This window comes from Solanum stenotomum, chromosome 5 (assembly GCF_019186545.1).
Source record: "Solanum stenotomum isolate F172 chromosome 5, ASM1918654v1, whole genome shotgun sequence".
In the NCBI taxonomy this organism is placed as follows: Eukaryota; Viridiplantae; Streptophyta; class Magnoliopsida; order Solanales; family Solanaceae; genus Solanum; species Solanum stenotomum.
In genome coordinates, this window is record NC_064286.1 from 5,676,215 (window position 1) to 5,690,315 (window position 14,101).

General features: G+C 35.3%; 2 protein-coding genes and 1 pseudogene across 3 annotated transcripts in view; 2 read left to right on the plus strand and 1 right to left on the minus strand.

Moving 5' to 3' along the window:
- Positions 1-14,101, plus strand: part of LOC125865819 (squamosa promoter-binding protein 1-like) — an 82,817-nt gene that overhangs the window by 39,179 nt on the left and 29,537 nt on the right. The window lies entirely within an intron of this gene.
- On the minus strand, positions 4,432-10,193 carry LOC125865818 (probable hexosyltransferase MUCI70; annotated as a pseudogene). The gene is made up of 9 exons (XR_007446401.1): positions 9,215-10,193; positions 8,390-8,626; positions 8,059-8,254; positions 7,755-7,864; positions 7,472-7,671; positions 6,490-6,593; positions 5,497-5,684; positions 5,201-5,400; positions 4,432-4,870 (listed from the first exon to the last, which is right to left on the minus strand). The product of XR_007446401.1 is annotated as a probable hexosyltransferase MUCI70 (transcript).
- LOC125865823 (serine/threonine-protein kinase WNK8-like) lies at positions 12,644-13,881 on the plus strand. The gene has a single exon (XM_049546077.1). The coding sequence runs from the start codon at positions 12,855-12,857 to the stop codon at positions 13,812-13,814; it is 960 nt and encodes a 319-aa protein (XP_049402034.1). The 5' UTR covers positions 12,644-12,854; the 3' UTR covers positions 13,815-13,881.

Consider the following 14,101-nt stretch of genomic DNA (forward strand, 5'->3'; position numbering starts at 1 on the left):
AGAAGAACTGTGGAGGTGATTAGACAGGATATGACATAACTTTAGTTGATTTTAAAAAGGAAGTTATTGAGGTCGAGGATTAGGATAGTAGGTAGTCGAGTGCTGTTGTACTTCTAGTAATATATGATTTAGGTATCACGTAGTTCCCCTTTTCCCCAATGTCTATTAATTAATATGTGTTAGTTACACTTGTTTTGTACATTTGCGATTTTGTTGTCTCTTTTTCTTTCTTATTTTCATGCATCAGTTACATTTTTTTCGAGCTGAGGGTCTATCGAAAATAACCTCTCTAGTCTCTATCCCGTAAAGGTATAGAGGTAAAGTATGTGTAGATCCTACATTGTTGTTGTTGTATTGGTAAGAGGGGGATTTAGGATTTTGAAGTTTATGAGTTCGTACAACAATCTTAAGTTAATATATGGTAATAATTGAGTTTAGTGTCAAATATTTATAAATATCTAGTGGATTTCTTACTATATATTCAGGGTCAAAAGTTAAAAGGGTTCATGTAGATTGTACTCTAGCTCCGCCTCTGCTATTAGTCGCGCTATTGTAAATTAGGCTGTCATTTGTTCTATGAATTTGAGCCAATTTGTTATGAATTAGACCATTTCTTGTGTTTTTTAAAACAAATGGGTAAAGGTTAATCCCATCATTTCTGTTAATTAAGGTCCAATTGGCTGATGCTTAACAATTTTCTTATAGAGCAAGTTTAGGTCTTTTTAACTCTGCTTAGCATAGCTGGTCCCAAGTAACAATAGCATAACTAATATAGGCGGAGCCAAGATTTCAACTTTATGGGTTCTAGATTACGACTTCAAGTGGTAATAACTAGGTTCTAAATTTAATATATGTACATATTTAATGAATTTCTTAATACAGATATACTATTTGATCAAAAGCTATCTGGGCTTCTACCTCCACCCATGAGCATAAGAATAGTTTAATTGTGATGAATTCTGTCAATAGAGTGAAATTGGATACAAAGGATTTATATTGTTAACTTGTTTAGGGGTCGAAAAGTGTTATTAATTATTCATTTTTTAATTGTTTGTCTCTTTGGAAAGCTCTTCTATTTGAGTTGTATTCTTACTGAGTTGTCGCAGAGAAAATTTTTGGTAGGAATCATGATTATAGAACTATATCTTAGGACCTCGAGGTGGTGCTTGTGGTTGTTTTTGTTGAGTTATGAAGAGTGATTAGGGCGTCATGCGGAAGCTTACAATTTGCAAATCATATAGTTGATAAACTAGATAACAAAAACTTATACTAAAATCAAAATATTATTATATCAAAACTAATATAAAGAAAAACATTGAAACTTTAGAGAGAATAAATCTCCCCATAAACAAAAGTCTTAAACGACTACATTGTGAATGCTACTGTTGTTGTGTTAGAAGAAACAAACCTGTATTTATAGAGTCCTAAAACCTTTTCTTACTAGAAAAAGAGTCCTAAAAGGAGAGAATAAGCCAAATATAAAATAATATTATATTTTCCTTTCAAGAAAAGTAAAAACATTTATGGTAATGTTTTGTTTTTTCTTTAAGAAAAAATAAATCTTAAATTATGGTAAGAAAATCAGGACAAAATCCTAACAGTTTTCAGGATTTTCAATGGGCTTAGGCATAATACTCTGTAAGTCTCCACTGTGTACGTCACGGTGCTTCATTAGTCTGTTTATGCATGCTGATACTGTGAATTCAATGTTTCTCTATTGATTCCTAGGGTCGTAGTCAGGGTCTTCGATATTTAGGTTTCTAATGTTTTCATCCTGCTGGTACGACAATAATATCCCGGAAATATAAATACTTCTTCAAAAAGAAAAGACTGGCGTGTATTCTTGATAGATATCAAAGCTGTGCATGATTTTGTGCACTATTAGGGTGATCCCAACTCTGTTGTGGCTTTGTGTTTTAAATGCCAATAGTATACTTAACCACCAAATATTAACTTGTGTTGTCATGTGAATATTTATCGAATTATAAGTGATATAGTTCCTCACCCTTGCAAGATGTAGAAAGAACAAAATTTTGCTGTCAGGAGGTCTAAGGCGAAAAGATCAAGCTGCTCATTCTTATTTCATACTGAGATGATTCAATCAATGTTGCATGTTGAGTGATCTTCTAAATTCTGTTGACAGGTATCTTATTGGATGACTGACAAAAGATGTTTCAGCCCAGAATATTCTGATATTGGAGTGCGAATTCATCTGATTTTAAAAGTTAAAGGTCTAGAAGAAGTTGAGAAGTATATCAATAGCATCCCGCAGCAATTTAAAGGCTTTCAAACTTTTCAGCTCTTCTCAACTGCTATGCCAGTGAGAAGTCTGTAGAGAAAGCTGAGGCCATCATGCAAAAAGTAAAGGATATGGGGTTAGCTCATAATCGATTGTGCTACAGTTTCATGATGAACATGTATTATCGAACAGGAGATTGAGAGAAAATGGACAATATGATGAATGAAATGGAGGGGAAGGGTATAAATGTTAACCAGTTCACTTTCATAATCAGGTTAAGTGCATATGCTGCTGTTGGAGATTCTGATGGAATGGATAAAATAGCAAGGATGTTGGAATCTGATAAACGGATCACATTGGATTGGAATGCTTATTCTATCATCGCAGAGAAGTATCTCAATGTTGGGCAAGTGGAAAAAGCTCTGACAATGCTGAATAAACTGGAGGGCATGCTTGCCACTAGCAAGAATAAGCAGGGTGTACTTGGTGTATTTCTAAACCTCTATGCGCAAGCTGGAAGAAGGAAGAGCTACATCGAGTTTGGGATCTGTTCAAGCAGAATCTACGAATATATAACAAGGGTTACATTAGTATGATGAATTTGTTAATGAAATTTGATGACATTGAAGGAGTTGAACAAATATTTGAGGAATGGGAATCAAGGGGGTTATCCTATGACTTCCAAATTCCAAACTTTTTGATTGGCGCATATTGTAAAAATGGTCTTCTACGCAAGGCTGAGGCCCTCTTCGACAGAGGATTATCAAAAGGAGGTGTTCCTACTGTCATCACATGGTGTCATTTGGCAAGTGGGTATATCCATGAAGATCAGGTCTCAAAAGCCATAGAAGCATTGAACAAGGCAATGTCAATCTGCCCGCCTAAATTTATCCCTAGCAAGGAGACTTTACGTGCCTGTGTAGAATATTGGGAAAATCAGGGAAATGTGGAGAAGGCTGAGGAGTTTGTGAGGTCTTTAGAGGTGGAGGGTGTCTTTTCATCAGTTTTTTGTGAAAAGTTGTGGTGCTTCATCAACAAATGATAACTCCAAACAGGAACAACTGAAGGTGAGTTATGATTAAGCGGGGGCTGTATACTGCGAACTGAGAGCCTCATAACGTCATGCAATGCAAGAAGCTAGTTTTGAATATGTGCTTCAGTTGTTACATTAGTAACTCGAGAGTTTTGGGCTAGTGATAAGAGAGCAACACGTGATATGTAGGTTGGGCATGTTGAATCTTGCTGCAGACAAAGCTGGATATCATGAGTTTCGAATTATGTGTCATTGGGCTAAGAAGAAGAGGTACTAGTAAATTTATATAATTTGAGTGAATCATGGAATACCAGAGTATCATGTACTTGTATAAACAGAAAATCTAGAATTAATTTATGATACATGTAAATTGTAATAGACTAATCACTTGTTAGAAGAATTGATATGAATACCTAGGTACTATGGTCGTTTTATTTAAGCCAAACTAGGAAAAGCAAAGAAAATAGCTAATCTCATATTCAAATCTTTGACAAAAAAAAAATTAAAAATTAGATAATTTCTTTCATCTGCTTAAATCATAGCGGACATAATTACCTGATACATGTGCGAATGGAAAGTAGCAAATATTTATCGAATAGTTGAAACGCGCAAAAATGGGTTGGACACCAATCATCATTGAAAGAAGTAAAGAGAAAGCTCTTCTCCACTTGTTGATTGAAAGGAAGTACTATCGCAAGCAGGGTCTAGAAAGAGTAGGATGACAGACTTTTGTCTATCCTTTATTTGTCCATTAAGTCCGTTTTCCGCTAAAGATAGCTAGTAAAACACCTACTATACTGTAATACATAAGAGGAAGAATGACTAAGCAACTATGCTACTATTGCACCCCAAACTAAAAACTACAATTGGAAATCCAACTTTAGGTGGTCTCACTGTCTAGAGAATTCTATTGAACTTGCATATAAAATGGAAAATCTGGTTAGCACCCATATTTTTAAGAATAAAAGAATAAAGACTAGATTGGATGGTATTCACGAAAAGATGACAAGCATGAGTATAGAAGTGTCTTACATTACCATTTTTGGTGGTAAAGAAGATGTTCATGTACGCAAACATTACCTCTTACTATTGTGTTAATGCCTTTGAATGCTTTACTTTCTTCAGAAACAAGAGTTACATGGGATAGAAATTTAGTAACTGAGATAGCAATTGAAAGTTCTATTTCCAGTATGATATTGCTATGATAGGAAAAAAGAAATGTTAAGCCTTCAATTATATACAACAAAAAATGAATAAATTTGACACCTAAACTTGATTACCTTCCTTGTGTTAAAAGCTATAATGCTCATGTATCTCAGTTCATAACCGCAAAATTCATATCCTTGTAACAGGTAAGGGAAAAAAAAACAAGAATTTGCTTAAGCAAAATTTCCAATGACTTTTCTATGACGCTTTTTCCTGTCTCTCCCGCGCTTTGAGGGTACCTTCTTTAATGGCTCAGTAACTGAACTTGACGTTGTAATGTTGCTTGAGGTCTGCAGGATTTCATCAGGTACAGGCGGTGGAGGATGAACAATTTCAGTAGCACCAGGGGGAGGTGGGGAAGACCAGTGCTCAAGAATGTCGCGGTGGTACCCCTGTAGATAATAAAAGAGTATAACAGATAGCCAATCTATTATATCCTATCATATAACAGAGATTCAATGTCTACTGAACTGATATCATCATTTTTTTAAAGGAAGAGCAGTTCAAGAATAAAATGTCAACTCGAGAAGTAGTCACGTATCATGCAACTGCACATTGCATTTTTCCTACGAGGGCCATAAGAATCTTAGCATATTATGAAGATTTGGTGTGAATTCAAAAAGAATCTGGTGCGGGGAGGCACATCTCCTTTTTTTTCTTTTCCATTCCATTATCAGAGCATAGATCTTTGAAAATCCAAAAGGCAAAACACAAAAGATCACCTGAACCACAAAGTTGCGTCTTTCACAGTCCAAGAACATATTCAACGTCCAATTTGTCTTTGACATGATCTTGTCCCTCACAATGGCGAAGCTAATTTGGTCTCTTGGAGTAAAACGATCCACTTCGTTAAACCAAAGACAAGCAAAGAGATTGGAAACTGGAATGTGCTCCCTTACTACTACACATCCCTCAGGGACATCTGCATGTAAAATAGTATGCTAAAACATTCATCGAAGAGAAAATGTCTATATCAGATTTATGAAAAAGATAAGAGAAAGGAGGTTTACATCATTACCACTTGTAATAGGAAGTTTAGCTGCGGAATAAGGAGTTAGACCTTCCTTTTTATAGAATTCAACTTGAAAGTCAATGGAAGCATTGTCAAACTTTGCAGCAGCTTTGTTAGCTTCTGCTTCTACAAACACATCAAAGCGCCTATAATGCTTTGATATTGCAAAGCTGACATTTTTTCTCCACAAGAACCTGAAATTGAAACATAAGTGAAAGAAAGGTTTCGACTAAGCAGTAAGAACAAAAGCTCTGCATCACTAGCCCAGCATTCAATGTTTGCAGACTTTTATGACCCCTTCTATCAGAAGGGCAATCCCCTGATCAGTAAGATAGTTTCCTTGTAATAAATAGGATTAGGGTCATTTAGCACTTCCTCACGTTTGCTCTTAATCTATGTCACGCGACAAGAACAATTTTCATGTATGACTTATTCATCTTTTTGAAGGAAAAAAAAACATGTATGTTTTATTCATTATTGTAAGGTGTCAAAAAATTGCAAAATCATTGTCGACGGTGTCCAGAACGCGTTAGCACTGTTCATAACACAATAGTGACAATATCTATCATTTTGCAATACTGACATGTAGCAGAAAGATCAATTTTGATATGATAAAAATGATAGAAGATCTCCAGGCTATAGCAAATCAGAGAGGTGATTAAAATTTATTGGCAACAAACATTTAGCATTTCCGGAAACTTTACTCTTTTGTTATTACCTTTTCTACAGAAAGCCGATAAAAGCATGTGGAGGCTACTATGATTAAGAGCCGCCAGCACCGTATGCTTTATTATAGTTGCTTCTAGCTAGAAACTCTTGGTGAAATGATCTAATGACAAATCAGGGGAAGAAATGTCCTACACCTTTTAGAAGGTCATATGGGAGGCTCTACAGAAGCCTGTACTGTTATTCGTCAAGAGACAGAATTTAACCGAGAGAAAGCAACATCATGGTTATTGCTTTGAATATATGGAATGGTGTATTTAGTCTTAGATGTACCTTTCAAGTATTTGGTAGGGATCAACAACCAGCTTAAGTTTTGCATCAATCCATAGAGAATAACGAGCATTGGGAAAGAGCCTATGAAGCAGAAGCTTTGGAACCTGAAATGTCAACAAATACAAATTAGTTGGAGAATTTTACAAGTGATACCAGTCTAGGTAGGTGAACTTGAAGCACTAAGCTATCATACAATGAATGGTTCTCAAGTACTGAAAAGCTTTTCTATACCATTAGGTAATAATTTCATGAGCATATACACATCGCCGAAGAATACTGATCGAACAAAAGTTAAATGGGATAGGGAAAGAACAAACAGTGCCTAACAAAAGGAAGTTAGAAAGAATAGAGCCTTATTGCACCAAAGGGCGTGATTTGGTGGCAAATGAAGTGGGTAAAACCCATGGGAGGCTAGGGTTCAAATCCCAATAGAAAAAAAAACCACTAGGTCAGTTCTTCCCATCTGCCTAAGCCTTGGTGGCAAAGTTATCTGTGTTGCGGGAGGTGGCAGACACCCAGTGGAATAGTCGAGGTGCATGCAAGCTAGGCTTGACACCACCATTGTCGAAAAAGAAAAACAACATAGCCTTGTCATTTCAATCCAAATAGAAAATGCAAAGTACGATACTAAAAGGCAATCATGCAGATGAAAATAGAGGGAGAAATCAGTGATCATAATCTGAATGAAAAGCAATCCTAACAAATGAGGCATAGATGTCAATAACCTGAAAATTCTGGAATTACCTTTTGGGTTGGGTTGGGTTGGGGGATGGGAGGAAGTTGGTTTGTGGAAACCAAAAAGAGAAGAAAATTGGCACATACTCCTTTCAGTTCTTTACATAGCTATTCTCCTTTCAGTTCTTAACATAGCTATTCTCCTTTCAGTGATATGTACTCTAATAAATACTCATCACCAACTAATAATGCTTGCAAATTTTAACTACTATTCAATATAGGTGATGTTATCATTGAGAATACCAACCTTCCCATTTCGCCTCGGATCATCATAAGGGAGGTTGTGAACAGTGACAATTTTCCATAAGCCAATTCTCATGGAACCATCTAGCTCACTAGAGTTTCTTAAAAAAACTTCAGTTTGTTCATCCACAAACATATGGAAGCAGACATTTTTCTTGGCATATTCGCTGATATTTTTTGGTTGCCTTATCAAATCAAAAGCGCCTGTCCAAGAATGTACTTGTTACAAATCATTGCCAGCAGATTCAACATGAAATGAGTCAGCACGTGAACTGAAAGATCCGTACCAAATATTGCTGATGCCACAACGACACCTCGACAAGATTCCATCTTATGAAGGTCAGAATCATCAATGTCAAAACCTGTTTGATGTCCAGGCCTGATTCCTTTAACAAATCTATCACGTGGATTTGCAGAAGAAATAAACAAACGAAACGAAGTAAGACACATTGTGAAATGTGCAATAATTTACAACTCTATCCATCAGTATCTTATAGATGAAGCCAATAGAAAAATTCGAAATTCAAAAAGAAAAAAAGGTGGGTGAAGCTGTATATTACAAGAACTGCCCAGGTGGAAAAAATATCATACCCACAATGCACACTCATGGACTCTCTTACATCATATGAATCATTCCTTTGCACCAGTGAAGGATATCCTCCGAACTCGGGTTTCTCTGAATTTTCTTCATGAATGTAAGTCAAATTGCTAACCCCAGGAGAAAAGGATGGTGCATCAGGCATTAGTGCAATAGCTTGTTCAACAGGGAGGTAGCATACTGGACATGCTGAAAGAATGTAAACATCCAGTTAAGAATCTGCAGCTTACATTTTCTCACCTAAACAGTCCATCAGAGAGAAAATTTGACAGCGACATATTTAAAATCCTATGTTTGAAAAGTGTATGACAGATTTTAACTTACGCCTTGGTCCCGTCCTCTTTTTATCTGCTGGCGGGGGTGGCAATGTGAAGCTTTCACATGGATTCCCAGGAGGAAGAATGTATCCTTTAAAATATACAGGAGGAGGAGGTTGGACAGTCGATGCACTTTGTCCAGCATTAGTTCGTTCTACCGACTCAATAGTAGTAGAATTATCCTTCTGTCCAGCTTCTCGAAATAACCTATTGCCTATGGGGGGGTTACTTTCTTGTGCTTCACCTATGAAAGAGTTGAATTGCAGAGGCTGTCAGAAGCCAAAAACAAAGTGATGAAAGGGCATTGCCATATTCTATCACCCACGTCACATCGAACAACAAAATCAACTCATTTATTTATCCATGTCCAGGAAGAAGATTAAAATAATGTACTGTGTTAGATGAGAATCTTCCCGTGTAAACGAGACATAATCAGAAACTTACCTTATGAAGAAAAGCTTAAAAAGAGCCAAAGCTAAATGCCATCAAACCGAGGTAACGATTCCAGCATCTAGCAAGCTCAAAGCTTAATTAAGATGAGAAAAAACACAAGTTTTAAAATTGCAACATAAAGCTATATAAGATTGTTAATTTCGTGTCACCACTTATAATCAAACATGCTATTTCCCAGAGGGTTAGAACGACAAACTGTAACTCAAGTTTCAATCAGCACAAATAAAAACAGAATCACATTGAATGTATCAAAATAAAGTGTGCACCACTATGTTGAAAGTTGAAAGTCCTAATCAAACAATCAGTCTATCAACATGCATCAGTCTGAACTAGTAAGAAAATCCAGAAAGCAGCAATGTCAAAAGATTAGAGATCTAACCTTTGTCAACAAACACGACCCACAGGAAAACTGCTAGTGAAACTGCACACAGTAGAAGCATCCCCACCTTCTTTCTTGGTGCGAATTTGTGAATCCCGGGGAGCAATCCTTCTTTCTCCTTAAACATTTTTGGTGGCTTTCAGGGTGTAGTTTGTGATGTAGCAGAATTATTGTAGCAAAAGAACCATAACTTCCAGAAGGACAGAAACCCAATGACTCTGTAGTCATTGTTGTTCCCTCAATACTCCTACTTCACCTCTCATTGTCCTCATTCTTCTCATACACATGCAAATGTTATCTTCCTAGTGTTCAAATCTTGATACAAAACTCACCTCCTAATGCTGACTACTTCAACAAAATCCCCCAAACTGAGATAAAACTCACTAAATTCGACAAGAAAAACGAGACCCAACTCACCAAATGGTCACTCAATCAACAATTAACCAGAAAATCAAACTTTTTCCGTTCTAAAGTTCAAATCTTGGTACCAAACTCACCTCCTAATGCTGACTACTTCAACAAAATCCCCCAAACTGAGATAAAACCCACTAATTTCAACAAGAAAAAGGAGACCCAACTCACCAAATAATCACAGAATAAAAAATTAACCAGTAAATCCAACTTTTTTCCTTTCTAAAGTTCAAATTTGGTACAAAATTCACCTCCTAATGTGGACTACTTCAACAAAATCCTCCACACAGAGAAACAAACCAATAAATTCACAAAAACCCAATTCACCAAATGATCACAGAATCAACAATTAACCAGAAAATCCAACTTTTTTCATTCTAAAGTTCAAATCTTTCCACTAAATTTAACCTTAAAAAAAAAATCAATTCACCAAAAACAAAATTTCAGAAATAAATCCAAAAATCAAATCAAGACCCACTATTCAATTAAATCTTACAAATCAGAATTGAAAAACAATAAGCTGCTTCTTCAGGTATAGAATCAAAAGATAATAATAATTTTAAAAGGAGTACAAGAAATATAACTACTATAATTTAGGAACTTAATTTCCATTTGCATGGCGGATATGTCTGTATAATTTCTTCATAAGGTTTTTTCTATATATATTAATTAAATATACTATAATAAATAAATTAACTAAAACACAGTGTGAATGACCTACCTTCCCACAAACAATCACATATTTATTTATATATTTATTAACAATCCTTATTTTTTCTTTTTAGAACTCTATCTCAAGTTAAATTATACTACATAAATTGGTAAATTAGTATTAATCTTTAAATAAATAATTTTCTAGCAAAATTTTTAGTTTTTTCCTAACAGTCCATTTGAAAACAGTTTTACTGATTAACAAAACAGTTAATTTCTCAAAAAAATGTTTTTTTCTCGACATCAATATCAAACAGGTGTTAATTAACTTAACAAACTCCAAAATATTGTTTACTAAAAAAAAATTAAAAATAAGATTATTTTTAATTTTAAAAAGAACCCTTGTTAATTAAATTCCACAATTCTTATATCACTCTCTGTTTGAAAAGAAAAAAAAAGTATTACTTCAAAAACTTATACTAGTTCTTAAATTAATTACTTATATCTTTTCTTTGGGAAACTTTCACAAATAGCCACTAAAATAATTTTAATTAGGCTTCATAGCTATAATTTGTTAATTACGATTCATAGTTACATGTTAGAGGGAGGAGAGAGGCAAGAGAAATTCGAAGAGGGAGGAGAGAGCAGAGCGAGAGAGGATAGAGAGGCGAGCGAGAGAGGGCAGAGAGTGGGGAGAGACGAGTTGTATATGTATTTCTGTCGAATTATATATGTATAAACTATATATATGTAACTAATATACATATGTATTTGTATATTTGGCGAGCAAGATCGAGAGAGACGAGCGAGAGAGTTCAGAGAGTGGAGAGAGGCAAATGCATTTGTATATCTATCATATAATTATATATGTATATGTATAATTTGTATTTGTATATGTATAAAGCGAGAAAAGAGGCCAGAGAGTGGAGAGAGGCGCATATAATTACAACTAAAATTAAGCTGTGAGCCGTAATTAATCCAAACTATATCTAATTAACTAGTACTCCCTCCGTCCAACAATATACTAAAAAATAGTTATCCAGCAATAGTTGTCCAATTTAGAAAACGGAAAAGGGTAAAAAATATTCTTAAACTATCCGAAATAGCTTAAATATACCCTTAAACTATATTTCGACTCAAAAATACCCTTCCCGTCAAGCTATTGGGTCACACCTACCCTTCTAGCTAACGGAAGTATATGTGTGTTAAAATGCCACATGGATGCCACATGTGCATGCAAAACAGACCCCACCTCCATATAGACAACTATGGAAAAGGGTCAAAACTACCCTTAAACTATTCGAAATAGCTTATATATACCCTTAAACTATATTTCGGCTCAAAAATGCCCTTCCCATCTAACTATTGGACCACACTTGCCCTTCTGCTAACAAAAACATCCATGTGCACGCCAAACACACCTCATCTCCACATACACGACTTAAAGCCCTAATTTCACTCTTTTCCCCTCATTTTATCATTTCGTTATTTGGTTATATCTATATGAATATACAATACACATTGACTCAATTCAGTTTCATTTTATTCTGATACTACTATGTTGTACTTTGAAGATCACAACTTAAATAAAATTCAAATTAATTCTGCTATCTAGCTAATCCTTAAATCTATATTATATTGAATGTTTCTTTAACTTTCCATAAAATCTAAAACTTCCTTAACAATCATTTAGAGCATCTTCTGGATTAGGGACCACAAAAGCTCAAAACTTGAACAAAAATAGGTATGTGGAGATGGGATGTGTTTGGCGTGCACATGAGGAGTCCATGTGGCATTTTAGCACACACATGGATGTTTTTGTTAAACAGAAGGGGAAGTGTGGTCCAATAGTTTGACGGGATAGACATTTTTGAGCTGAAATATAGTTTAAGGGTATATTTAAGCTATTTAGAATAGTCTAAGGGTAGTTTTGACCCTTTTCCGTAGTCGTCTATGTGGAGGTGGGGTCTATTTGGCGTGCACATGTGGCATCCATGTGACAATTTAACACACACATGGATACTTCTGTTAACTAGAAGGGTAGGTGTGGCCCAATAGTTTAACGAGAAGGGTATTTTTGAGCCGAAATATAATTTAGGGGTATATTTAAGCTATTTCAAATTGTTTAAGGATAATTTTGACCATTTTCCATTTAGAAAATCATGAGATAATTTACCCTTTGTGTCTATTTTACCCTTACTATTAAATAAGTACTTTATTTATCATCTAACTCATTTTTCAAAACATTAAGGGGTGCTAATTTTGATAGAGGAGTATATTTTTGTTTATCCGTGTAATTTTCCTATCTTTTTAGCCATCCAAATCGGGATATAAGTAGAAAGAAAAGAAGACCTAATTTTTATTGATCCGAATCTCAGTTGGACTCAAATTAGGTACAAATTTTTCTCATCAACTCTTTTGCTTCCTTCAGTTCTGATCAATGAAGAAATTCATGTGTTTTCAACCAAGTTTTTCATTGATGATGATGATGGATTCTTTCTCAGCTGCAATCGAACCTTTTTTTGAAAACCAGTAATCTTTTTTCCTGTTTCGATCTCTGTGTTTTCGACTTTTCGCGATGAATTGCGAGTTACGCAGAGTTGTAGAGAAATCTCCTTGTGGTAGGTTTATTAGATACAGTGATATGTTGGGTGGAGGGGCTTATAAAGAAGTGTACATAGGGTATGATCGTGTTGAGCAAATTGAAATTGCTTGGAACCAAATCGTAGTAGATGAAGCATTAGAAAACCCTGAAAAGTTGTTCGCTGAGGGTATTTTGTTGAAATCGTTGAACCATGAAAGGGTTATGAAGTGTTTCTGTTATTGGTTCGATTCCAAGTCCAAAATTCTTAACATGATTACAGAGTTATTCCCTTCCGGTAGCTTGAAAAAGTATCTTGCGAATTCTGATAGTAATGGTGCTGATTTGGTGAGTATTAAAAATTGGGGCAGGCAGATTCTTGAAGGTTTGAGCTTTCTCCATTGCCAAAACCCTAAGATCATCCATCGAGATATTAAGTGTGACAATGTGTTTGTTGATAGTGGTGGGAAGGAAATTACTCTTGGAGATTTTGGGTTGGCGATTCGTGTTATGGAGGGTAAGTTTGTGAAAGAGAAAGAGACTAAAGGTACCCCGGAATTCATGGCTCCAGAGTGTTACGATGGAGAATACAACGAGTTGGTTGATATATATTCATTCGGAATGTGTCTTCTTGAGATGGTTACTGGTGAATATCCGTATATGGAATGTAGCAATGGGATTCAAATATTTAAGAAAGTGTACACTGGTGTAAAGCCTGCGTCTCTCGGAAAGGTGAAGGAGTCTAGATTGAAAGATATTATTGAGAAATGTATGCTTCCCATGTCTGTTAGGCCATCTGCAGAAGAGTTGCTGAAAGATCCATTCTTTTTATACAACGATGGATCATCAACATTGGAGGCTTGTGCTCCTGCTGCTGCTGCTAGTTTTGTAATTAGTCATCCTTTGAGGGGATTTCATTGTTGTGCTAGGGATATTAGGAATTTATGTTTGGTGTGATGATCGGTATAGGATGAATCTCACGCGTTCTAGTTTTGGATTGATTGATTCTTTGTTAGAGTAATGAGCATTTTTCTTTTCCAGAATTCTTTGTTAATGTTAGAATTTAGTTGTGACTTGGCTATTGAGAAAGCAAATACATCTTCTTGATATATAAGTTAAATCCTTACTATGTTAATGTATCATATCGAAATTTCATGGTGTTCTATCTTTAGCGAATTGTCACAACAATATATTAAAGACCATTACTATGAGTTATGTTAAACTGTTATTGGTGATGCTGAACT

Coding starts and splice junctions, on each gene's coding strand:
- LOC125865823 (XM_049546077.1), top strand. CDS start 12,855: ATGAATTGCGAGTTACGCAGAGTTGTAGAGAAATCTCCTTGTGGTAGG.